General features: G+C 51.9%; 1 protein-coding gene and 1 long non-coding RNA gene across 2 annotated transcripts; one reads left to right on the top strand and one right to left on the bottom strand.

The window, feature by feature from the left end:
- Positions 1-1,112: 1,112 nt before the first annotated feature.
- On the bottom strand, positions 1,113-24,205 carry GRAMD2A (GRAM domain containing 2A). The gene is given in 12 exon segments (XM_032622678.1): positions 1,113-1,221; positions 2,070-2,186; positions 2,188-2,549; positions 3,530-3,592; positions 4,061-4,132; positions 4,265-4,363; positions 4,971-5,074; positions 5,695-5,770; positions 6,132-6,189; positions 6,977-7,057; positions 14,392-14,489; positions 24,074-24,205. Coding segments are annotated over 9 exon segments (1,059 nt in total). The 5' UTR covers position 6,189; positions 6,977-7,057; positions 14,392-14,489; positions 24,074-24,205.
- On the top strand, positions 2,603-12,179 carry LOC116748953. Its single transcript, XR_004348452.1, has 3 exons — positions 2,603-2,826; positions 7,926-8,050; positions 8,301-12,179. It is a non-coding gene; the product is annotated as an uncharacterized LOC116748953 (long non-coding RNA).
- Positions 24,206-26,077: the final 1,872 nt, after the last annotated feature.

The raw sequence follows: 26,077 nt of genomic DNA, 5'->3' as shown, positions 1-26,077 counted from the left end.
CCCACCTGGGGCACCTTGGAAATGTTTGAGCACGCCAGGGAAAGATCCAGTACCTGGTCTGCGACCACAGTGGTCAAAAGGCCCTGCTCCACCTGTCTCACCAAGAAATAGCAGCTGAGGACACAGAAATGCTGGACCTCTATTCTCCTTCACAGCCACTGCCACAGTCCCCGGCTGCAGGTAGTGTCCTCTCAGATTCAGCCAGCCTCCTCATGAGGGGCCAGAACAGAGCCTCCGCACAGAGTGTGAACACTCCTCTTGCTGGAATCCTGGCCACAGACCCTCCTCTCCTCATTCATAGCTTACCTCACTCCCTCCAGTCTGCCCTGCATGGGTCCCTGGCTGACTGCAGAGAAGTCCTTTGGGCCCCAAATCAGGGACTCAGGCATCCAAGTGAGAGCACAGTATGCTGGGAGAGAGCGGAGCCCACACTGGTGGTTTGGGTTCTGGCCTCTGTCCTACCACTGGAGTGAGCCAAGTGACAGGTATCAAAGCGTGGCCGTTGTCCCTTGCAGCGGCCCCAGGTGCTCTTCCTGTATGTCAGAGCTGTTTCCAAGGAACAAGTTAAAATCTTCTTTTCATTGAAGTGGTTGCTAAGGCTTAGTGTACAGAATTCCTCAGCTAGATCCAAAAATCTGGCTTTTTGTCCGAGTCCCAAAATTGTAGGAGCTTTGTAAACAGGTACTAAAGATCACTCATTAAAGGAGGGAGAAGAGTTGTGGGGCGAGAAGGGATCCGGAATATTTTCTTTCAGACTCAGTCTCAGCATAGCAGCAGCATAACCCAAGCGGATTGTTGGTGGCACCTGAGCACCCAGAGCATTCTTCTTGGAGGAGTGGGGACAAAGGCCAAGTGGCTGTTACCTGCACACAGGAGAGATGACCAGGTCAGACAGAGGGCCTAGAAGGCAGGCAGACGAGTCAGTGAAGACTTTGTCCACCCGTGAGAGGGGGTCCAGGTGGGATCTGTGTACCCTGCCCAACCTTGCTGAGGGCCATCAGGCCAGCTCAAGGGCAAGGCCAAGACCAGCCAGACTAACAAGCAGCCTGGCCATAGGTTTCGGCTGCTGTCCTTAACCCTCAATCCCAGAAGCATGAGAAAGAGAAAGGGCATCACCTGTGCCCAGGGACTGAGCCGCCCCAATTCAGGGAGCGTAACTGCTGTTCTAGCCGGGAGATGCGGAACGCCAGGTACGATGAAGACATGACCAAGAAGCAGGTCCTGGAGAAAGAGGGGTAAGGAGGAATTGAATCTCTCTTCTAGAAACGGGGCATTTTTACAGAATCCCCCAAAATAGGAGTGGGACTAAGCTAGTTCCTGCAGTTGGAAGAATTAAAGAACCTTTTGCCTGCAGTTACGTTCTAGACCTAGGCATCTTTTTTCTCAGAGGGCCACATGGGGGTCCTGAGACTCGTCCCCATGGAGGTGTCCTTGAAGCCCAGCAGGAGTTCTGGGTCCTTCAGCTGAGCCCACCTTCCCTCTGACCAGCCACCTTGGTCCTACACCCCCTCTGCAAGGCCACTAAGATTACCCCCTAAGGTGGTAGCCCTTCCCCCAGCAAGTGCTGAGGTTGACAGTCAAAACCCAGCCAGCAGAGCCAGAGGAAGGTGATGAGGTGAGGTGAGGGAATCCAGGGGCTGGCTCTTCATAAAACATCTCACCATGCTCACTGATATACTTAGGCAGAATTACAGACAAGCCTGGGTTTCCAGAAAACACCCCAATGGTGGGCAGCGGGAAGGCCACGGCTCTCCCTTAGTCTATCTGATGGGCCTCTCAGATTTTGCCAACCCTCCTCCTCCCCAATCCTGTGCAACTTTTTCTTTCTTCAACAGTTTCATGTCTTGCCCCTCTCCACAGCCTTAACCCTAAATTACAGGGTTGTAAGGATGAAAACTGGAAATACTTTATCTTGCTCTAGAAGAGCCTGCTGCACGGCTGCCAGATGCCACCCGGGAGCTTGCAGTTGACTCAGAACCTTCCCCTCGCTCTGGACACTGACCTCCCCACACACCAAGGCCCTGGCTCTAAACACTCAGACACCCACCACCCTCCATACAGCCACCTACAGCACGAGGAAGACCTTCAGGAGCCCGTGATCCCAGAGCCTCTGCTCCCCGTTGCTCTGGGGCTCGTCCTCCAGCCTCTTCTCCTCATAGTCAGCGTTCTCTGCAACAGGACGGCATTAGGCATCTTCCTGGGCAGAAGGCAGGGCCCCAACCCACTCTCCCGCCCATGTTCTCTGGAGCCGCTTTGGCTCTTGGCTTTCCCTTATGGATTTGGAGAAAGAAAGAAACAGCTCTCAGAAGCCCTGCTGGCTGTGATGACCTCTTTTTGCAGAAGTGGGAGGCGGGACAGCCTGGTCTTTGCAAGCAGTTGCCATGGACAAGCACGCTGAACTCACCAGACCCCGGAGGCTTCCTGGAGGGGAAGAAGTCATCCGTGGAGTCCATGGATGCCCGAGGGATACAAGGGATGTTGTCTGGGAGGGACAGGGACCTGGAGGCAGGGCACACTTTTCTCCACTTCATCTCAGGGATGAGGACTTCCTGCAGAGAAGGCAGGAGAAGCTGTCTCACCATGGCCCTTGGGACCTCACTTGCCCTAAGGGGTTCACGCTAGATTGATCAAAGCCTTTCCAGATATTATCAATATGGATGCCTAGCAAGCATGAAAGCAGGTGCCCAGAAGCGGGGAAACCACTGCCATAGCAATCACATGTCTCATCTGCTCCCTTGCTGTGACCAGCCACTCTTCCAGGGAATGGTGTCTTTGAAGACTGCTAGTGTAGAACCACAGTGGAATCTAAGACATGAGCCATCCCAGGTACTTGTTCAGATCGGCTGAGTCCCAGACAGCTTGGCACTGTATATCTTAGATGGAATAAGTTGTGACTCCTGCTAATCTGGGCTCTAACCCTATGTCACTGACCTTGACTTAAGGTCCCCATCAATAAAAAGGCGAACATTGCCTTCCATCCCCTGCATGGCATTGCGCGTATTGTATGCTTGGCTAAACGCTTAATAGTTACTCAAGTAGACTTCAAACACCCTGGGGTCATTTCCACCCCCCACCCCTGCTCTAGAAACTCTGCTTACCCAGGATCCCAGGAGCAAAAGAAACAGCTGGGACCTTGGCCAATCTAAAAGGATCCTGCCTCAGTTCTGACTGCCTTCAGCGCTCTTCCCCAGGGACATCTCCAGCCCCTTGAAGGCCCTCCTGACTGCTAAAGGAAAGAGGATGGGTTGCTGGCTCTGTACCCGCGAAGGTATAGGGTCCAACCTGGGCAGTGTTCCGGGGGCTGGGCATCTGTTCTGCTCAGGAAGTTAGCACATCTGCCCGGGACATAGTGGCTCTGCATGGTATGGAGCGTGGTGGGTCTAGGGGACCCCCTGACACAGCATGGCCACTGGCTCTTGAGCCTGCTGCCCCAGTTCTGCACTGTGGGCTCCTGCCTGGGAGGCCCTGAAGCCTTAGAACCACAGGCAATCTCAAGCCAGCCACTTTTGCCCCCAGCCTCAGCTCTCACCAGAGACTCGCACTCAGGTTCCTCTAGAAATTCTCTTGCACTCAGACTCTTCTTGCTGGAAGGCTGAGGAGGGAAGGGAACAGGGATCACTTGTCCATCTGGAACAGCCAAAGTCAGGCATGGGGAGGTATTAACACTCTCCAAGAGAGCTTTACCTCCAAATAAGCCACTTTAGGTCAGATAAGTTTGCAGGGGGATCCCTAGTTAATGCTGGAGCAGAGGGCAAAGCCAAGGCAACATACTCCCCCAAGCTGCTGCCCTCCCCCTTCCTCACCATAGGCAAGAGCGAGCTGTAGGCATATTGGGAAGTGGCCACGTGCTCCTGCCCGTCTGTGCACCAAGGAAGCACAAGTGAGGGCTATACGTGGGGACACACAAGGGCCCAGTGGCCTCAAAAAGGCTCACAAGCATAGACACATGGTCCAAGGACTGCCTCTGATTCACTGAGCCTGAGCCCGTTACTCCCCGTTTCCTGTGCCGGGGAGATGGGCCAGCACCCCCCCACAACAGCCCTGACCCCAAGCTTCGTACCTGTAGGTGGGTGCAGACCCTCCTCAGCATGTCATATACACTGTCCCGGGAGAGCAGTGACACAAAGACATACTAGAACGTACAAAGAGAACAGAAAGAGGCAAGGTAAATAAAGACTTGGGAGAGTGCCAGGGTCAAGCTGTGGACTCCTAGAGCTGGAATGGGGAGAAGGACAAGGGAGCGCTGGCCCAGAATCTCACTGACCTTCTGGCTGGTGTTGGTGGTGATGGCCAGGCCATTGGGAAGGAGCCGCGCCATCTTGTGTTTTTTGATCATTTGCACAGACACCACGGGAATGACCACCTGACGGGGGAGAGGCATTCTTCTCTCAGGACTCACCCCCAAGGACACAGTCCCTTTGCTTCCTGCTTAGGGCGCCAGCCACAGCTGGCAGTGACCCAAGCACGAGCACCGTGGAGATGTCTGGTCCCATGTGGGAGAGTATCTGAGCCTCCATCGTCTCACGCAGGCTCCCATCAGTTATCCCCCACCCCTTGGCCGCACACGCTGCTCCGGCCTCTCACCCCATCATCCAGGAGGCAAGGATGGTTGCCCTGGTGAATCCCATACTGCAGTAACAGAGTTCCCTGAGCCACCATGCACCGTGGCCACTTTCGGGCCCCCCTAAGTGTGACATCCCACTCTGATTCTGAAGGCATTTTGGAGGTACCCGTAGGCAGAATAATTTGGCAGTGAACTGTTCAGGCCGCTCAGGCCAGATGTGGAGTCTAGATGGGGGCCCCTGTTTGGAAGGGGTGGGGCTGCTGCCCTGGACACCAGGTGGGATGCCCTACAGTGAGAAGCCTCACCAAGTGTCAGCGTGTGGAGGGACAGGCCTGACTTGAGGTGCGCCCACAGGGCAGGGGCGTCTCTTCCCTGGGCTGTGGCAGCCCTTACCACTTATTACTACCTTGATATCCTTGCCAAAGAGGCTGGCATGGAAGCAGAGCCAGTTGGGGGAGATGAAGAGCCGGCCCTGGAGAAGGAGGTCCCTCTGGAGGGCGCAGGAGCACACTGGGAAGTCACAGGAGACTGCCGTGAGCAAGGCCAGCCCGGGAGCCCCGGGGCCTGGGTCCTCCCACTCAGGAGTCCAGAGTCCAGCCTCGGGGACTGTCCTCCTCAGTACCCTTCCCAATCCCAGGCCCCAGCAACCCAGTACCCTAGCATCCTTTCCTGTGACTCCTGACCGCTCCCACCCCACCAGACTGCTAGATGTTTCCTCTTCCTCCATCCATGCCCCAAAAGGTCCGGCAGGTTTCTGCCCTGGTCCCCTAAGCCTGGATGTTCACCTCCACAGGCAGAACTCCTTGCCCTGCCCTGCCAGGGAGAGAGGGCCTTGATTGTGCAAATGCTCCCACACACTCCCTGGCAGGCCTGAGCAGGAGAGAATAGACACTGATAAGAGCAGAACAGAAATAAGATTTGGAAGCCCCAACATTTCCTCAAGAAAATTTTTGTAAATTCAACTTCATATCTCAAATCAGCCCATTCTTCTCACACTTTTGAAGAAAAAAAGGGCACGTTCAAAGAGCAGCCAGTTCCCATATCTGATTTGTGCCTGGAAGCTCTGGGGGAGAGGACCTGGGCCTTGGGCACTGCAGGTGCCTGTCCAGCCACCCGGGGAGACAGCTCACCTTTGAGAACCACCTCCTCCATGGGGATGTCCTTAAACAGCTTGTGATATTGCTGGTTGTATTTTCTCAGTAGCGTCTGCAAACACACGAGCTGGGTCTGAGAAGTCCCAGGAGATCGGACCACAAGAGGGCCCTGCTCCAGCCACCAGCAAATAAGGCCACAGGGGTGGGGGTCCTGCGGTGACTTAGCATGAAGTAGTGGGTAAGCAGCCAGTGGGTGTGGAGGGCTGAGCTCCAAGCACAGCTTGTCTCCTGGTGACGCGAGGTCCTGACAGGCAGCCTAGGGCTGGAAGAGGACACAACTCCCACCCAGGAGGGGACACCCACTAGGTTTCCTGGTGACAGGCCTGTGGCCAAGGAGCCAACAGTCACCAAGTTCAGGCAGCCCGGGTCCCCTCTCTCAGTGGGCAGTGAGAAGTCGGCTTCCCCACACTTACCCCTTCTCGGCCGCACTTCTTTATGTCTTCACCCTTCAAGCCTTCTGGCCAGTGCATACTGCAAAGGAGACATGCCATTCCGGGGACAAGGAACCCTCAAAGTCCTACCCATGCATCCTTAGTGCCAATTCTGTCCTGGCCTCAAGCCACAAGCTTGGGGCAGAGATCGGAGGCTGGGGCCCTTCACAGCGAGCGCATAGCTCGCCCTGGGGAGGGGCACTCCTGAGGCAGGGAGGGGTCGCTGAGAGCCCTCTTCCCCGACAGCTGTGAGCAGCCGCCCCCAGGAGGTGTGCTCGGCCTGAGCCTCGATGTCCCAGAGCTGCCCACCCCTGAGTGTCAAAAGCCCTCTCCCGTTTTTCTGACCTAGGCGCAAGCAGAGGAGCGGACCGCAGAGTGAATGAGCAGGAGGCACAGGGATGGGGAGCAGGTGGGGTGGGGGCGTCAGCCTCACGGCTCCAAGGCCTGGCCATGGGCCATGATCCCAGCAGGACTGCCCTCTCCCCGGGCCTGCAGCTCTGCAGTGAGGGGCTGGGCAGACTCACCTGACCTGACGGAAGCTACCAGGGCTGGCGGAGAGGGGGTGGTGCTGAAACGCAAACTTTTGCCCCGGCCAGGTTGGCCTGAGGACAGGTGGGCAGGGAGGAGGCTGGTAACCCGAGAAGCCTGGACTCTGCTAGGTCCCAGTGCGCTGGGACAGGCCTGGGAGTGGGAGGAAGAGGCCCGGGGCAGCCTATGCCCAACCTAACCCCCTGACGCAGCCTTAAGGCCCCCTTTCGAACAGGTCACCTCCAGAGGGCTTCCCACCCCCAATCAGTATGTATATCTGATCGGGAGAGGGGCCTCACCTGGAGCCTCGGAGTCTCTGGACCCTGCCTAGTTTCTCTGTGCTCTTCAAAGAAGCCGTCTTTCCGTGCACCTGTTGAATACTGAGGAGAAACAGGCCCTCATCAGGAAGGGGGGCTTTCTGGGGACACCTTTCCCAGCCAGCTCCACCATGTCCAGGGCAGCTGCCTCTGCCCCCTACCCAAGACCGGCCCTGCTATTCAAGGTGCGCTGAAGATGTCACAGTCCAGAGGCAGCAGCCCAGGCAGGGCTTCAGGGCAACTGACAGAGCGGAGACTCACTCACTGTCTTTCCTGGAAGCGTGAAGTCCAGTTTATGCCTGGGTATGAAGGAAAATCAATCTCCCAGGCAGCTCTTAGGCCTCCAGCCCCACCCTTGAGAAGGCACCTGGGAGGGAGGACCCTGTGACTTGCTCCAGACCAAAAGCAAAAGTTTCGGAGGAGCCCAGGCAGTATTACCTTAAACCATCAGCTTCTGGGAAAGGATTCTGAGCACAGGAGGCCTTATCAAGGCTGAGCAGCTGATACTGCGCAGATGTGGTCATGAACTTCAGCCCACAGCTGAGTGTGGGCTTAGGGGGCGGGGATGCCCCACACCAGGAAGTGGCCTCAATGCCTTCAGACCATCAGGGTAGCTCAGACCTGAGAGCCAAACCATCACAAAAATGTCCCATAGAGAGGGCCCGAGAGGGGGTAGACACCCTCTCCATAGGCAGGTGGGGCTCCCCAAAGGCTTTTGAATTCATGCCTCCACTAAACAGCTCCAAAGCCTAGGGTCCTCCCCTTCCTGCTCCTCCAGAGCAGAAAGACTAAAGCTTGAGCAGGCAAACTAGCCGCAGCTGAGTGGGCCCAGGGGTGATGGGAAGAGAGGGTGGCCAAGAAGCAGGGCCAAGGCAGGGCAGTGTGGTGGTCGTGAATAGGTAACGGGGTCTGTGCACTGGTCTCTCAGCAGGTAAGGAGCTGGAACCTGGAACCTGCAGATCCCAGCGCTCCATCCCTCTCGGCAGTGTCACCAGGCAAAGTCAAATTCTCTTCTTCAAGGACAGAGTTACCGGGACTTCCCCGGTGATCCAGTGGGTAAGACTCCGCGCTCCCAACGCAGGGGGCCGGGGTTCGATCCCTGGTCGGGGAACTTGATCCCACATGCATGCAGCAACAAAGATCCCGGACGCGGTGCAGCCAAAATAGATAAATATTTTAAAAAATAAAATTACATTTAAAAATAAATTTAATTAATTAATTAAAGAAGAGTTACTGCCTAGCCAAGATCTGCCAAGCCCCTCCAGGATTATTAATCTGACCCTCCTCCCACCCTACCATTGTACAGATAGGAAACTGAGACCTGCCAGGGACAGGCTGTACCCAGTGTCACACAGCAAAGAGCCAGGTGATCTTACCCGCCAAATGAGCCCAGCCACAGCCGTGTGGCCTGATGACCTCTGTCCTCAACCTCACGGTGAGTTTTGGTGCACATATCATGTATGTCCTGAATCTTTCAAAGTGACAGGTTGTGCTAGCGATGTGACACCCTTTGACTCCTAAAGTTAATTTCTGAATTTATTTGGGTCCATCATAACACATTTCACAGGGACTTCTCCCCCTTGATTTTTTTAATGCTTATTATAGAAAATATGAGAAATATAAAATATATAAAGCATTATGATCAAAAATCACCCATAAGAAAAAAATTCCCCCAAAATCACCCAAAGAAAACATTTATGCATAAATATATAATTTACGTAAGGGGGATTATATATCATATAATTTGTATGCCCTATTTTTGCTTAACATAATTTCATGAGAAATTCCCCATGTCACTATTCATTCCTTGGTTAGATTCTCAGAAGTGAAATTTGTGGATGGAGGATGAGCATTTCTCAGGATCTTTAGACCCACTTCCAAAATGCTTTCCAGGTGCTGCACCAACGAGCATGGCCATCAGCACTATATGAGGATGCCCGTTGCCCTACATCCAGGCCGTACACTGGTATGATCTTTTTCTCACCTTCGCAAATTTGATAGGTGAAAATATATTGTTTTCATTTCTATTTCTGCTTATTGACAGGTGGAACATTTTTGCCAAATACATATTAACCACTGGGATTTCATCTGTGAATTGTCTATAAGGATCTTCATGTCTTTCTTATTGATTTGTATACCTTCTTTGTTGAGAAGATTAATCCTTAGTTTATCATTTTTGCAAATACTTCCCCCATTTGCCTTTCAGTTCTGTGGTATTGTTGCTGTACTTGTGTTTAATTTTTGTGCGGCCCATCCCATCCCTCTCTTTCATCTCTCCGTTTCTTTCTTGCTTTGAAGATAAGAGAGGCCCCTGAGGCAGAGTGTGTACAAGTCAAATCACGGAGCCTTAGAGACCTTGAACCCTGCAGCCCAGGAGCCCACGGGGCCACCAGGGAGGAGATGGGTGTGGGCTCCGCTCTAAGGAACACACTCCAGCCCTGGGGACCAAGGATAAAACAAGACCCCAAGAGGAAGAAGGAGGAACTTGATCATGCTTTCAGAGGCAGGGAGCCTGTCATTCAGGCACTGGAAAGTGTGATACGAGTTGTCAGGGCTGCAGGAGCTCAGAGGACACACAGTGAAAGAGTTATAGCAGGACTCCCAGAGAAAAGGAAGCTGAGCCTGACCAGCTGAGTGGGACTATAATCCTGCTTGGCTTCCATCATCTAACCCTGCGTGATAATCATGCCTTTGCATAGATTCTAAACCCAACCCATCCTTAGGTTCAAATGTGACCTCAGGGAGGGGCGCCTTCCGTCAGTCCTCCCCCAGCCTAGTGATGAGCCCTACTGCAGGCTCTCAGCCCCGAACCCCAGGCTCCCTCTCAGGCACCTGTGTGTGAGCTCTAACTCCCCACCTCCAGGGGCTCCAGGACACCTCCTGCAACATCGCAGCCCCTGAGCCTGGGGCACCACCAGCGTGAAGCAGGCACTCGTGACGTGACATGTCTGAGGAAGGACTGTGTGGACAGTGTAAGTGAGATCAAGAACAGAGGTTGGAGGAGAGATGGGCCATGAGAATAACAAAAAAAGGCTGCCATGATTCCTACAGCATCTCCATGAAAAAAATAACGGTAAGAAAACAGGAGTCCCTTGGGGTAAATGACTCAAATATGTTCAAACTCAAAGCAACCCCTTTTCATGTGATGAACATTATGGTCACAAGCCAATCCTTCATGTCCATCGATTAAAATCAGCCCCTCCGGGCCATCCTGATAATGCTGTTGGTACAGAGACCCTGGCTATGGCCGAAATGCACTGCTTTCAAAATCACCTTCAAGTCAGACTTTCTACTGATTCGTCTTCTTTCCCATAGTATTTGTTTAGATGAGTAAAAATAAAGAGATGGGAGCAAAGTCAGAGGAAAAGCTAGGTCTGGGGTGATAGTCATCGAGAATTCACCAACAGAACCAGGCAGGTGGGGTCCACCCAAGGACCAACAGGGCCCTGACCCAGACGAAGGAGGTGGCAAGAGCAGGGCGCTGGAGAGTGAGGGGCCAGGCTGGGTCCCCGCCCCCTGCTGGCAGTCTCTGTCCGCTCCCACAGAGCCTTCCTCAACCTAGTTGCTCTTGCTATGTGTGTTGGGAACCATACCCGCTGCCCATCCAGCCCCATCACACCTCCACATGCAGACTATGGAGTTAATATCAAGGGTCTTCAAAACCGTATCTATTTTTTCAATCAAAGCCACAAAAAAATGTCATTATTGTCATGAGGGTGATGGAGCACGGGAGGCTCAGTATGCTGGACATTAAAGGGGGTAGAAAAGGTTTGAAAATTCCTCAGATGAGGCCCTTTCATTCTGCTGAGCCTGGTCCAAAGGCAAGATGCTGATCCAGAGGACACAACTTGTGCTTGCCCTGCCCTCAGGCCTTGCTGGCCCAAGTGGGAACTCAGGCTAACTGCCCATTCCTTCATTCCTTCCACAAATACTGAGCTTATCACCCCATGAACCCAGTATGAGCCTGCCCAGCCCAGGGGGCTGCTGAGAGGGAGGGGACGGGCAGCTAGCACTGAGAGACGTCGGGAGAGGAGCCAGGCCCATCAGGAAAGGGGAGACACAGGGAATTCCCTGCTGGTCCAGTGGTAGGACTCCGCACTTTCACAACCAAGGGTCCGGGTTCAATCCCTGGTCGGAGAACTAAGATCCTGTAAGCCAAGCAGCACAGCCGGAAAAAAAAAGAAGGAAAGGGGAGACACAGAGAGGTTAGGAGAGGGAGAGAGAGGCAGTGCAGAGAAGACCCAGAGAGGCTGAGTCTAGCTGCTTCCTAGGGACCTCACAGACGAAGCTTCATGGGACACTTGACACATGCTGTGGATGCCTCCCCTGGGCTCAAAATATCCACACCAGGTAGATAAATCCCTAATATGACACCTCGTCCCTCCAGAGTGGCAGAGCCTGCCATCTAGACGAATCCATCAAAGTGAGCTCAGCATCATCCCCCCAAACCTGCTGCCCCTTGAAAGGCCCGAACCTCCACAGTTACCCAAGCCAGAATCCTCAACTCACGCTTCTTCCCCACCGCTGCAACCAGTCAACCGCCAAGGCCCCGAGAGCCTGGCACCACCCGACCCACCGTACCATCTACTGTCTCCACTCCTGCTACAGCAGGCAAGCCTAGGCCACCATCATCCTCTTCCTGGATGCTGGCAACAGCTTCCTAACTACACCTGCCCCCAGCCTTGCCCTTCCACACCTGGCACTCTCCCACACCCACACTGCCAACAGAGCCACCTGGGGCCCAGATCTGAGCCTGCCCCCCTCCTGCTGACTTTCCTCCTGTAGTTCCTTCTTGCCTCCTACCTGGCCTTCCTGACCTTCCTTGCTTCCTTTCCAGCCTCACCCCTGCAGCTCAGCGGTGGCCCTTCACCCCTGCATGTTTGCTCTTCCTGGAATTCCTTGCCATACTTATCTACCTGGGGAATTCCCTGGTCGTCTTTCAAAGCCCAGATCAGGCATCACCTCCTCTGTGAAGCCTTCCCAGCTTTCCGCCATGCAGAGCTGGTCATCCCTCCTCTATGGTCCCTGGTCCCTTCTTGCACGCTGCTGCTCCAGCCCTTACCACCCCAGAGTGTGCTTGTCTGTTTAGACATCTGAGCTCCACCAGGGGTGTGTCTTCTACATCTCTGTACCAGCAGCACACAGCAGGTGCCCAATGTTTGCTAAATGAATGAGTGAAGGAGAGACAGAGAAAGGGACACGATGACACTTCAAGAGGGAGGAGGGGAGAAAAAAAGCCGGGTAGTAGGGACTTCCCTGGTGGCACAGTGGTTAAGAATCCGCCTGCCAGTGCAGGGGACATGGGTTCGAGCCCTGGTCGGGGAAGATCCCACATGCTGCAGAGGAACTAAGCCCATGCGCCATAACTACCCAGCCTGCGCTCTAGAGCCCGCGAGCCACAACTACTGAGCCCACGTGCCACAACTACTGAAGCCTGTGCGACTAGAGCCCGTGCTCAGCAACAAGAGAAGCCGCCGCAATGAGAAGCCCGCGCACCGCAACGAAGAGTAGCCCCCGCTCGCCGCAACTAGAGAAAGCCCGTGTGCGGCAACGAAGATCCAATGCGGCCAAAAATAAATTAATTAATTAAAAATTTTAAAGCCACGCAGTAAGAGTGAAGGAGGCACAGAGAATGATGGATGCCCAGCAGTAAGGGGAGGGGTGGTGGACAGGAGTGGAGGGGGGTCACCCACAGATGGACCCTCCCTTCCAGGAGCCCTGGCCTGTGGAGCAGGCAGACAGCCCGGCACGGCAGCGCCAGGCACTCAATCCGCGCCGGCTGACTGATCAAAGAGGAGCCTGGGTGGGAGACAGAGGACATACGGAAAAGGGTAAAGTGGCTCGGAAAGGATGGGAGGGGGTGTTTGGGGAAAAGCACAGGCTGGGCCCCTCCCAGCCCCACAGCAGTGCTCACTGGCTGCACCCCACTGGGCTGTCGCAGCTCCACCACCAGAACCCTCCCTAACCACAGGGCAACCCCTCCCCTCGCTCCTCAAGCCTCGGGCAGCAGCAGTGCCCATGGCTGGTGCTGAAGCAGAAAACTCGGCCAGGCCTGGCAGCCGGAGCCAGCTGGGCCTTTGTGGTCACTGGAGGGTCCCCTCAGGTGTCTCCTCCCCCAGGGGGATGTCCACACTCTCCCAAGTTGTCTTCTAGTGGACACCTGAGATGCTAGAGTGTCCTGTGGGTCCTGTCAGCTCTTCTCAAGGCCAGGGCCAGCTCCCCCCACTCGTGCAGGACGTGGGTCCCAATCAGCTCCAAGGAGAGACCTTTTCCAAACAGAAAACACATCTTAGGGAATTCCCTGGCAGTCCAGTGGTTAGGACTCCGCGCTGGCACTGCCCAGGCGGGGTTCAATCCCTGCTTGGGGAACTAAGATCCCGCAAGCCACGTGGAGCGGCCAAAAAAAAGAAAGAAAACCCATCTTAGCAGCAGGCCCCTGAGAGTGCAAAGCCAGAGACGGCGAATAGAGCCATCTAGGGACAGGGAGCTGAGGGCGCGTGTCCTGGAAGGAATGTCCACCACTGGGGCTCAGCAGCCTAGACCTTGGGGCGCCTCCAGATTCCCCCAGGCTCCCTCACCCCACCCCACCTCTACATCTCAGCACACAGCTCACCACCTACTTCACAGAGAAAAAAGATCATCCTGTTAACTCGGAGGGGTAGCCTGCCGGGTACACACTAGAATCACCTGTAGAGCTTTTCAAAAAACCAACCAAAGAAAAATGATCCCTGAGCTCTGTTCTCAAACCAGTTAAATCAGAACCTCTGGGGGTAGCATTTAGGTAACTATGTATTTTTAACTTGTTACTGATGTGTACTTTACATATTGAAAAGTGCACACAAAGTAAGTGAACCGTGCAACGCATTTCACAAACGGTGCATACCGGAGAAGCTGCCCTCCAGAAGCCCCTCCCACGCCTTCTAGTCTCACTGCCCACTCCCAACCCCCCACCCCCCGGTCAAAGAGAACCACCTACGCGACTTCCAACAACACAGATTGTCTTTGCCTCTTCGGGGACTTTCTGTGGATGGAATCATGTGGTACGTGTTCTTTTACTCGGCAACACACTGGTGAGATTCATCCACACTGTTGTGTGTGGCTGCCAACTCTGCATTTTCACTAATGTTTAGAGTTCCATTATATGGACATGTTGCAACTGATTTATTAATCTTACTGTTGGGGGGCATTTTACCATTGAGGTTCCAGTTTTTGCCTGTTACAAAACCGTTGCTATAAACATTTCAGCACCTCGTGTCTTGTGCACACAAGTATTCGTTTCTATGAGTAAACACTTAGGGTTGGTATTGCTGGGTCATGAGGTTCAGCTTCAGGCTTTTAAAAGCTCTCGGGTGATTTTAAACCCCTCCTTTGTTTGGGGCTCAGAGGGAGACGCATACCTCCTGGTCTCCGAGGCCAGTCCTCCCACCTGGGCTCCGGACCTGGGCTCCGGACCCTCCTGTGCCTTCACCCGGCCCTCTGGAGTTCCAGGAACATCCTTGGCAAAACAGGGAATCACGCTCTTAATAGAGATTTCCTTCATCTGTTAAGGTCGCAGAGTTCATTTCCTGAGTTTTGTCAAGGAAGTAAGGCCAGCCCTCCCGTGTGGCAGCGTCCAGCCCTGAACCACACTGTGTCCTGCCCAAGAGCCCCCCCCAATCTTTCTCTCAGGGCCACTGGCCCGAAGTACAGCCCAGAAAATGGCTGACAAGACCTCTCCCCAAGGGAAACTGGAATAACGTGGACAGGCTCGTCGTCAATACACTGAAACTTGAAGTGGAAAGGCAATCTCCTTTTGCAAAAAAATAACTCTATTATTTCTTACATAGAGGCTGCACCTCACTTTTTATTTTTTTAAGCTGATAATCCATACCTAGGACAACAAGGACAAGTTTCACCTTTTCCACCCATTAGGGAAGGGGAGAGAATCCCATAACTGAATTCCACACTGAGTGTAAGGGCGTGTGGCTCTGAGTTGGGGGCCACATGCTGGGCCCCAATCCGTCTGTCCTGCTCAGCAGCCCTGGCAAAGGACTCAGGGTGGGGCAGGTGCTCAGCCTAGTCACAATCCCCACTTCCCAGGAGCTGGTCTGAGAACCCCTGGGCCAGGAATATGCTTCGTTTCCCTTTACTACCTGTGGCAGCTTTGAAATGACAGGGAATGTGGAGACCCAGTTTGTACAGATGACCCGGGCTACAGGATAGAACCACGGGGGTGCTCCAGACCCGAGCAAAGCCACCCGCAAGCTGACCAGCGCCCTCTTTAGAATGAAAAGCTGAGGGACTTCCCTGGCGGTCCAGTGGTTAGGCCTTTGCCTTCCAATGCAGGGGGTGCGGGTTTGATCCCTGGTCGGAGAGCTAAGATCCCACATGTCTTGCGGCCAAAAAAAAACCAAAATATATTTTTTTAAAAAGCAATATTATAACAAATTCAATAAAGACTTTAAGATGGTCCACATTAAAATAAAAATTTTTAAAAAAAGAATGAAAAGCTGAGCTGGCCCATCAGGATCCCTTTCTGATGAATCCTAACTGGGAAATACGGGAGGTGGAGGAGGCGGGCCAAAGGCAGTGAACAGGCAGGAGAGAGCCGCAGGTGTCCTGGGCCAGACTGACCAGGTGCACCTGGAGATTGGGTCTAGAATGAGGAAGAGAGTGAAGAGAGAAGCAGGTGGGCTGTGGGCCAAGCCCCGCCCTGGGAGACAGCGAAGAGGGTCCGCTCCCCGCGGCTGCTCCTTGACTTTCCAGCTGCTCCCAATGCCCCGGCCCTTGCAGCCAAGACCAAAAACCCCCATACCTGGTTTGCCCGAAGACCACAAACGAGGGCACACATGTGATGTCCTTTAAGACATGATGGGACTTCCCTGGTGGCGCAGTGGTTAAGAATCCGCCTGCCAATGCATGGGACAGGGGTTCGAGCCCTGGTCCGGGAAGACCCACATGCCGCGGAGCAACTAAGGCCGTGTGCCACAACTACTGAGCCTGTGACCTAGAGCCCGCGAGCCACAACTACTGAGCCCAAGTGCTGCAACTACTGAAGCCCGCCCGCCTAGAGCCCATGCTCTGCAGCAAGAGAAGCCACCGCAATGAGAAGCCCGCGCACCGCAACGAAGAGCAGCCCCCGCTCGCCGCAACTAGTGGGGCAGGTAGTACAACTTAACACCTCACGGGTGAAGAAGGGAGGCTCAGCTGGGTTCGCTGGCAGGGCCAGGACTCCATAGACGGCTGATACCCACACCTGGGGGTACCATACCTGCAATGCACCTTCAGGACCAAGAAAGGGAAGAAGCCTCTGAAGAAAGTTCAGACCAAGTCTGGCCCCATTAACGATGGAGCCCCCAGGGGGAAGGAGGTGAATGGATCTGGCTCATGATCTCCTCTAATCTCAGTCCAGTTCTAGTCATGCAAGAGAGATGCACCATTCCCATCACAGATGAGGAAACTGAGGCCCACAGAGGCAAAGCACTTTGCTCCTGACCACGTAACTGGAAAGCAGTGGAGCTCGAATTCAAAATCCAGTCTGGCTGAAAGTGTGCACTCTTTCTACCGTGCCTGGAGCGCTCGAGGGACCCAAATTCTGCCCTTTCCTAGAGCTCTCCCTGCTGCAGGGCCAGGCCCCCGCTCTCCCCACAGGCCCAGTACAGGGGGACTAGGGGAAATGGAGGGGGTGTCTACTGGGCTGAGATGATCATGTGGGAGCCCTTCTGGGAAGTGGGGTTCCCTAGATCAGAACCCCCTAGGCTTTATCTCCCTTACTCCAAGAACCAAACACACTGGATGAGCTAGTTGCTAGGAAGATGTGGGCTGGCCCAGCCCTCTGGGGGCGGCTAGATCCAGCCTGAACAAGGACCCCTTTGAGCGCTGGTGCTAACAAGAACTCCTTCTACCTACAGGGATCTCAGAAACCCTGGGTCCTCCCATCCAATGAGAGCTGGGAGGGCCAGGGGCAAGGCTGGCCCCATCTCCCACTCTCAGCAGCCAAGCTGCCTGGTTGACTGGACCAGCCCTGGTTAAAGGGCCCCAACCCCTTTTCCCTTCTCCCTGACCTCCCACCCAGGCCTGGGCTCTCAGCACACCAGAAAGGCCCTGCTCCTCATGCGGACAGAATCTGGGAGCAAAGTGCTCAGGCTGACGCTTCTCCTGCCCTCGGGAGCTGCGCTAAGGAGCCCCCCCTCCCAGGTCTGCCTGGGCCCTGCCCAGCTAAGCTGCTGCTGCCCGAGGTAGGGACCCCTCTTTCTCACCCCCCAGGACCTCTCCTCCCTGAAGCCTGGCCGGCCTGTACCTCCAGGGAGAGCAGAGCTATCCCCCGCCTGTGCCCACTTCTGCTCAGATAGCCTCCTTTGCTGTATCACCTGTTGATGCGGCAGTCTCCCCCCTAGACTGTCATATTCATCTCTTACCCCAGGGCCTCGCACAACCTCAGGCATACAGTAAGTGCTCCATAACTGTTTACCGAAGAGACAAATGCTCCCTGTGGAAAACCCCTCTGTGTAGTTTGTGTAGCAGCAGTGGGGCCTCAGGATACCAACATAAGACCTGGAGTAAGGGAATTCCCTGGCGGTCCAGAGGTTGGGACTCTGCGTTCTCACTGCCAAGGGCCTGGGTTCGGTCCCTGGCCAGGGAACTAGAGTCCCACAAAACACACGGCGCGGCCTGGAGTGAGAACAACTCACTCAAGTTTGCCTCTGGCTCCCCTGACCCTCCGGGTGGCCCCCAGGCATCTCCCTCTGAGTCTCCTCCCTCCTCTCTAAAATGGGGAGAATCCTTTCTCTGGCCTGCAGATGGTCAGGGCCGCTGTGAGGATCTGAGACTGGTCACGGCCCAGGCCTGGGGAAGGGGGCCGGTTCTCACAGCCTTGCCCGCTGGGCCTCCCACCCCTGCCTACACCACTGAGAGCTGAGTTGCCCCCCTACCCTCCCATCATGTCCCTTGAAGGATGCCCAGAGGTGAGCTCCCCATGGGAAGTAGAGATGAGGACACCACCGGGCCCCCCACTGCACCCGCAAAGCTCCATACATGTCCTGCGTGACTGAACCTTTCCCCTGGGACAGTGGCAGCGGGCAGGGCCCTCTTTACACCTGGGTGGCATCCACGGACTGCGTCCTATCCCCTGGGGCCCAGAGGTCCTCCCACAGCTCAGGCCCAACCATACTCAGGATCCCACCCTCTCTTCTCTCTCCACCAGAGGTACGAGGCCAGCAGTTGCTGCCCCCTTCCTGGCCAGAGCTCAAAGACCTGCAGAGTGACAACAGTCACCAGGGAGACAGATGGACAAATGGCTGAAACCTGGAAGCTTCGCTCCTGGGGATACGCAGGATTTCCTACAAAGCCCCGGCTACGATGGAGCAGGGAATTGGTTCTGCAGAGAGCGACCTGCCTGTTGCTGGCCTCCTCCCACAGTGCCCACCGCCGGAGCAGCATCTGTGAGAGCTGGCACCCCTGGACCTGGTCACAGACCACTTTTTCTTGGCAGGCCACTTGGGGCCTGGCTGTTTCCAGACAAGAAGCTGGTCATTCAGGTCTAAACACAGACTTGCATTCATGAAGAAACAGAGCACCCCTGTGCTCCTGGGGGCCACCCTCTGCCCGGCAGGCTGAGGGGAGGGCCCACAGACACCCTCAGATGCTCACCCCCACTCAAGGCTGCCTGGAGGTGTGGCTACTCCCGGGACAAGTCAGCTCTGTCCATCCATGGGTAGCATCCAGCATACCCAACTCCAACCACCCGGGGACACCCACCTCAGAATCACTCTGGCTTTGGGGGCCCACCTGGCTCTTGTCAGGGCACAGGCAGTCTCGAGCAGACTCAGTGTCCTGGAAGAGCCTGGGCGTGGGGACAGGAAGACAGGACGCAGGCCTAGAAGTACCTCTCACTGTTGTGGGTCCTTGGAGAAGCCACTCTCCCCTTCTGGGCCTCAGTTACTCCTCTGCAAAGGGGCAAGAAAGTCTCAAGACAGGAGGGAAAGCATATGTTGTCTGAGGGAATAACAAAGCCTAGCCAGGAACTGGGTGAGGGGGCAGATGGCCACTGGCTCTCCGTGGTCAGAAAAACCCCAATCCCAGGACAGGCTGGCAGAAGCCCTCAGAGGGCTGCCGGCCCCTCTGCCTCCATCCTACAAATGCCAATTGAATGCCTGTACTCGCTCAGCTCTGTGTAAGTGCTGTGTATACGAAGAGGGATAAGGCACGCTAGTATCCCCAAAATGCCCAGTGGGAGAGGTAGACATGAAACAAATATTTATAGAGACCGATACATAAGTATAACTGTGTAAGTACGTTACGAAGGCAAAGCACAGCGTCCTAGGAGGACCTCTGTCAAGGAGTCCTGAGTCACCCATGGAGAGTGGGGAAGACCCCCCGAAGCAGCAGCAGCAGCATTTGCTCTGATAGCCAATGGATGCTAATCAGACTGAGGGGCTGGCAGGGTCGGGGTGGGGAGGATTGGAGGGTGTTGGGAAGGGGTCCTTGTAGAGGGTTTATTAGAGGGTGTATGATGTGCAAAAGCCCTGAGGCCAGATGTGTGTGGCACATATGAGAAATATAAACACAGCCTTTGTGTCTGGAGGGTAGAGGTGAATAGTGAAGTGATGAGCAATGAGGCTGGAGAGGTTGGCAGGGCTAGATCATGCAGGGTCTTGTGGGCCCCAATAAGGGTTTTTGTCATTCTCTTAAAAACTATGGGGGGTAGGGCTTCCCTGGTGGCACAGTGGTTGAGAGTCCACCTGCCGATGCAGGGGACATGGGTTTGTGTCCCGGTCCGGGAGGATCCCACATGCCGCGGAGCAGCTGGGCCTGTGAGCCATGGCCGCTGAGCCTGCGCGTCCGGAGCCTGTGCTCCGCAACGGGAGAGGCCACAACAGTGAGAGGCCCGCGTACCGCAAAAAACAAACAAACAAACAAAAAGAACAACTACGGGGGGGGGCCTTTTGCGCTGCAGAAATGGAGTCGGAGACACTAGATATAGCTGCTTACCCCCGCAACTGGTTTCTTCTGGGGACTTTGGGCCCCCAGATTTTGATATCTGATTTTCAGTATATACAGGAATTGGCTTTTTCTGGAAAATGTATGTGAAAGTGTGATTTTAATATCCATCACTTTTATACTTATATGAAAGTCCATGAATAAAGTTGTTTATAGTAAAAAACAAAAAAAGAAAAGAAAAGCTATGAGGAACCAATGAAGGGATTTAAAAGGGGAAATACACTGTCAACTTTGTACGTTAAAGAGTATGGAGCAGCATCCGTTTGAGCTGGCATCCCTGGGCGTGGTCACAGATCACTCTAATACATAGATTTATTTCAAAGTAATCCAAAGGGTGTGGGGCAGGGGGAGCACAGGATGAGTACTGATGTAATAGGGACAACCTGATGTTGGTGGTTATTGTAGTTAGTGGTGATGAATACATGGGGGTCCCTCCTACAACTCTCCTCCTCTTTTGTATATATTTAGAATTTTCCATGGAGACAGACCAGTTAGGAGACTGTATTCCAGCAAAGAGATGAGGTCTCAGACTTGGTGGCAGTGGTGGTGATGGAGGTTGAGGGATAGATTCACAATATATATTTCCAAGTAGAACCAACCTGGACTTGGTGATCAGCTGGATGTGGGGCATAAGGTAAGAAGTGTCAAACCTGACTCTAGATTTCTGGATTGCAAGCAGGATACTGCTGTGTTTTGCTGAGACAAAAGAGAGGAAAATATACTGGAAAAAGAACATATTTGAAGGAAACAATCATGAGTTCAGTCTTAAACATGTGTGAGAAACATTTAAGTGGAGATATCCAGTTACATATGAGTAAGGAGCTCAGAAGAAAGGTCCAGGCTGAAGGGATACATTTCTGAGTTATTGGCCCATGGATGGGTACAGGAGCTAGGAAGATCCCCGAGGGAAAGTGGGTACATAAAGAAGAGAAGCTATCGAGAAGGGTGCCAAGACTGATTCAACGGGGGAGAGAATAGTCTTTTCAATGAATGGTGCGGGGACAACTAGACATCCACATGCAAAAGAATTAAGTTGGATCCCTATCTCACACCATGTACAAAAAATAACTCAAAAGTGGGAGAGCTAAGACTCTTAGAAGAAATCATATGTGTAAATCTTTGTTTGATTAGGCAATGGTCTCCTAAGCTATGACACCAAAAGCACAAGAAACAGAAGAAAAGATAGATAAATCGAACTTCATCAAAATTAGAAGATTTTGTGCTGCTAATTATATTGAGAAGGTGAAAAGGAAACTCATAGAATGAGAGAAAATATTTGTAAATCATGCATCTGATAAGGGACTAGTATCTAGAATATATGAAAAACTCTTATGACCTTGCAGATGTCATACTAAGTGAAAAAAGTCAGTCACAAAACTATAAATGCTGTATGACTCCGCCTATGTGAAGTACCTAGAGTAGTCAGATTCATAGAAACAGAAAGTAGAATGGTGGTTGCCAGGGGCTGGAGGAGGGGGGCGGAATGGAGAGTTATTTAACGGGTACAGAGTTTCAGTTTTGCAAGGTGAAAAAGTTCTGGAGATTGATTGCACACCAATATGAATACGTATATTTAACATTACTGAACTGTACAAATGAACTTAGAAATGGTTAAGATGGTAAATTTTATGTTATGTGTTTTTCTTAACCACAAAATCTTTTTAAAGAACTCAAAACTGAAAAATAAAAAGACAAATAATCCAACTAAAAATGGGCAAATGTTTAAATAAACATTCTTCCAAAGAAGATATCAGATGACCAATAAGTACACAAAAAGATGCTCAACATCATTAGTCATCAGGGAAATACAAATCAAAACCACAATGGGATACCACTTCACACCCCTGAGAGACTGTAATTCATATCAGGTGTTGGTGAGGATAAGGAGAAACTGGAGCCCTCACACATTGCTGGTGGGATTGTAAATTAGTGCAACTGCTTTGGAAAACAGTTTGGTAGTTACTCAAATGGTTAAACGTTTACTATATGACCCAGCAATTCTCCTCCTAGGTACATATACCCAAGAAAACTGAAAATATATGGGCACACAAAATCTTGTACAAGAATGCTCAGAGCAAAGGGAACCCTCCTACACTGTTGATGGGAATGTAAACTGGTACAGCCACTATGGAAAACAGTATGGAGGTTCCTCAAAAAACTAAAAATAGAATTCCCATATGATCCAGCAATCCCACTCCTGGGCATATATTCAGACAAAACTACAATTCAAAAGGACACATGCGCCCCTATGTTCATAGCAGCACTATTTATAATAGCCAAGACATGGAAACAAGCTAAATGTCCATCAACAGATGAATGGGTAAAGATGTGGTACATATACACAATGGAATATTACTCAGCCATAAAAAAGAATGAAATAATACCACTTGCAGTAACATGGATGGACCTAGAGATTATCATACTAAGTGAAATCAGAAATAGAAAGACAGGTACCGTATGATATCACTCATATGTGCAGTCTAAAGTATGACACAAATGAACTTCTCTGTGAGACAGACTCACAGACATAGAGAATAGACCTGTGATTGCTAAAGGGGAAGGGGGTGGAGGAGGGATGGATTGGGAGTTTGGGATTAGCAGGTGCAAACTATTATATATAGGATGGATAAACAACAAGGTCCTACTTTAGAGCACAGGGAACTATATTCAGTATCCTGTGACAAAACATAATGGAAAAGAATATGAAAAAGAATGTATATGTATGTATAACTGAACCACTTTGCTGTACAGCAGAAATTAACACAACATTGTAAATCAACTATACTTCAATTTTTTAAAGTTTTTAAAAAAAGGAATGCTCATAGCATTATGATAATTATTACCATAATAGCCAAAAAATGGAAACAACCCAAATACCCAACTGATGAATGGATAAGCAAAACGTGGTATACCCATACAGTGGAACATAATTCAGCCATACAAAGGAATGAAGTACTGATACATATTACAACATGAATGGACCTTAAAAACATTATGCTAAATGAAAAGCCAGTTACAAAAGACCACATATCGTATGATTCCACGTACAGGAAATGTCCAGAATTGGCAAATCCACAGAGACAGAAAGTAGATTAGTAGTTGCCAGGGGCTGGAGGGAAGGGGAAATGGGAAGTGACTAATGCACATAGAGTTTCTTTTGGAGGTGATGAAACTGTTCCAGAATTAGACAGTGATGATGGTTTCACAACTTTGTGAATACAGTAAAAGCCACTGAACGGCACACTTTAAAAGGATGAATTTTATGGTGTGTGAATTATATCTCCACTAGGAGGATGGGGAAGAGGGAGGGGAAGGAGAGTAGCCTGGGACCTCAAGAATTACAGCACTTAAAGACTGTGTGGGGCTTCCCTGGTGGCACAGTGGTTGAGAGTCCGCCTGCCGATGCAGGGGACGCGGGTTCGTGCCCTGGTCCGGGAGGATCCCACACGCCGCGGAGTGGCTGGGCCCGTGAGCCATGGCCGCTGAGCCTGCACGTCCGGAGCCTGTGCTCCGCAACGGGAGAGGCCACAGCAGTGAGAGGCCAGCATACCGCAAAAAAAAAAAAAAAAAAAAAAAAAAAAAAAACAACCAGGTGTATAGGTTGTCATGGAAGCCGAAAGAGTACTTCAAAAAGGAGGAATGGGAAAGCAGTGAAGTTTGCTGAGAGGCCAAACAGCGGGAGGACTGGAAGGCAGTCTAAGTAACTTTAGCAACAAGGAGGGGATCTGCAGCTTTAGCCAGGACCATTTTGGTGCCCTAGTGGGGGTCTGAATCCAGACTCGGGTGCTAAAGGCCTGCCCCTCCTTTCTCTCTCCCACGCTGCTGACTGCATCCCAGGGACGGACTGTGAGGAGAGGCCTCTGAGCCCAAGTGAGGATGCTGCCGAGCACAGCCGGCAGCCCAGGCCACCGGCCAGCTCAGCGCCCCACCAACCTCGGATCCTGCCTTCCTCCCAGTGAAAGACCACGGAGATTCTGGGGGATGGGACTGTACCTCCCTCTCCTGATTCCCTGGGCGGGGTGTCCACAGTCGGGGAGGGAGTGGGTGCTGCCCTTGCCCGCAGCTTCCCCGCCTGGTCCAGCCTTCCCCAGCCATCCTCACCTGACGCTCCTCACCCCTGGCGCATCTCTGCCGCAGCCCGCGAACCACAAGTCCATTTTCTGCGCCAGCCCTTGGAAGGGCTGGAGAGCCCAGCGCCACCCGGCGCCGAGAGGGCAGCCACACCCAGAATTCCAGCACCGCAGGGCCCCGCGCCAGCCCGCCCGGCCCTGCCCTGCCCACCCCTTGGCGGGGGCCGATGCGTCTGTAAGCGGAAGAGCAAAAGCTTGCGTAGACTGGAGGGCTATTGGAAAAACAGCAACCATGCCGGCACCTCTGCTCCCTGGAAAGGGAGCCCGCACCCCTTCCGGGACCCAAACCTGGTATTGGCCCGGATTTGGGACGTCCCAGGAGGGTCCAGCTCCGCGCCCTGCCACAGGCTTCTGCTAACCGGGCTCCCCCAAGCCGTGCTCGTCTAAGGGTTCGGATTCCCGGGTGATGACCTACTCTTAAAGAGCTTACTGGGTCCTGGTACCTCTCCCTCCAGGGAGAACCCCAGATTGTCCAACTGGTGGAAACCCCCTAGGAATGCCTGCTCTCGCCACTGTTATTCAACATTGTTCTGGAAGTTCTAGCCATTGCACAAAAGCACGAAAAAGAAATCCAAGGTTCATACGTTATTGGGGCTGGCCAAATAGTTGGTTCGGGTTTCCTACCGTCCTACCAAAAACCCGAACTTTTTGGCCACCCCAATAAAAAGCAATGATTATTGTTTGAAAGATGGTAACATAAACTAACTAGAGGATACGTCATCAACTGGAAAAATCATAAGAAAGTGGCCCAGATATTCTTATATTTGGGCCATGGGCTAGGCAGAGCTGTGGTAAGGATAGACACACAGTACACTCTCATGGAGTTAATTGTTATTCTAGTGGTTACAAGATCAATATAAAAATCAGTAGTTTCTCAGTAGACCTGCAATAAACAGTTATAAAATATATTTGGGGAAATGATTCTATTCATATGGCAATACATATAAGTTACCCAAGAATAAACTCTTAAAATGTAGAGCAATTTATGAGAAGAAAATCACAGACATTTTTTAAATGACACGAAAGAAGCCTTGAATAAATGGAGAGATAAACTCTGCTCCTGAGTGGGAAGATTGAAAGTTTTAAAAAAGCGAATTTATCCCAAATGCCCTACCAGATGTCAGAATAAACTACAAAGCTGGAGCAATTAAAATACTTACTAGTTTAGGAAAAGATGAATAGATCAACAGAACATAAGAGGAGTCCAGAAGATGATCTATGGGTATCTGAGAATTTAGTATGTAAGAAAGAAGCTGTTTCAAATAAGTAAGGAAAGAACAGATTGTCCAATAAATGTTCTTGGGGCAACCGGCTACCTCACACCATTCACAAAAATAAATCCCAGGTAGATTAAACATCCAAATATTTTCTAAGTCAAATAAAAACTAAAATAAAATAGAAGAGAGTATTAACATACCGAGAAAGGTCTTCCTAAGCAAGATATAAACCCCAGAACACATAAAAGATTTAATTGCATAAAAATTAAAAACCTTTGTACATCAAAATGTAAACTGGCAGGGGGCTTCCCTGGTGGTCCAGTGGTTAAGACTCTGCACTTCCACTGCAGGGGCATGGGTTCCATCCCTGGTCAGGGAACTAAGATCCCACATACCGCAATGCAGTCAAAATAAATTAATTAATTAAAATTTAAAAGGTGATGTAAACAACAAAGGATTGGTGTTTTTAAATGATAATGACTCATCCAAGTCAGAAAGAAAAAGGTAAACAATCTAATAGAAAAGTGGGTAAAGAATATGAACAGGTAAGTCACAAAAAAAGAAATATCTCTATTACCTATCTTACTGGTAAACACTAAAAAAATTATAGTGCTCAATATTACAGGACGTGGAAAGGATGTGGAAAATAAGCATTCTTATTTTCCATGATGAGACTTAAAACTTAGTTAACCTTTCTAACATATATCAAACTATTTAAGAAATGTAAATCCTTTGATCCTGCAACTCCATTTCATGGA

The sequence above is a fragment of the Phocoena sinus genome, chromosome 2 (genome assembly GCF_008692025.1).
Source record: "Phocoena sinus isolate mPhoSin1 chromosome 2, mPhoSin1.pri, whole genome shotgun sequence".
Taxonomy (NCBI): domain Eukaryota; kingdom Metazoa; phylum Chordata; class Mammalia; order Artiodactyla; family Phocoenidae; genus Phocoena; species Phocoena sinus.
The sequence above is the reverse complement of the archived record's forward strand: the minus strand, read 5'-3'. Positions and strand labels throughout refer to the sequence as shown.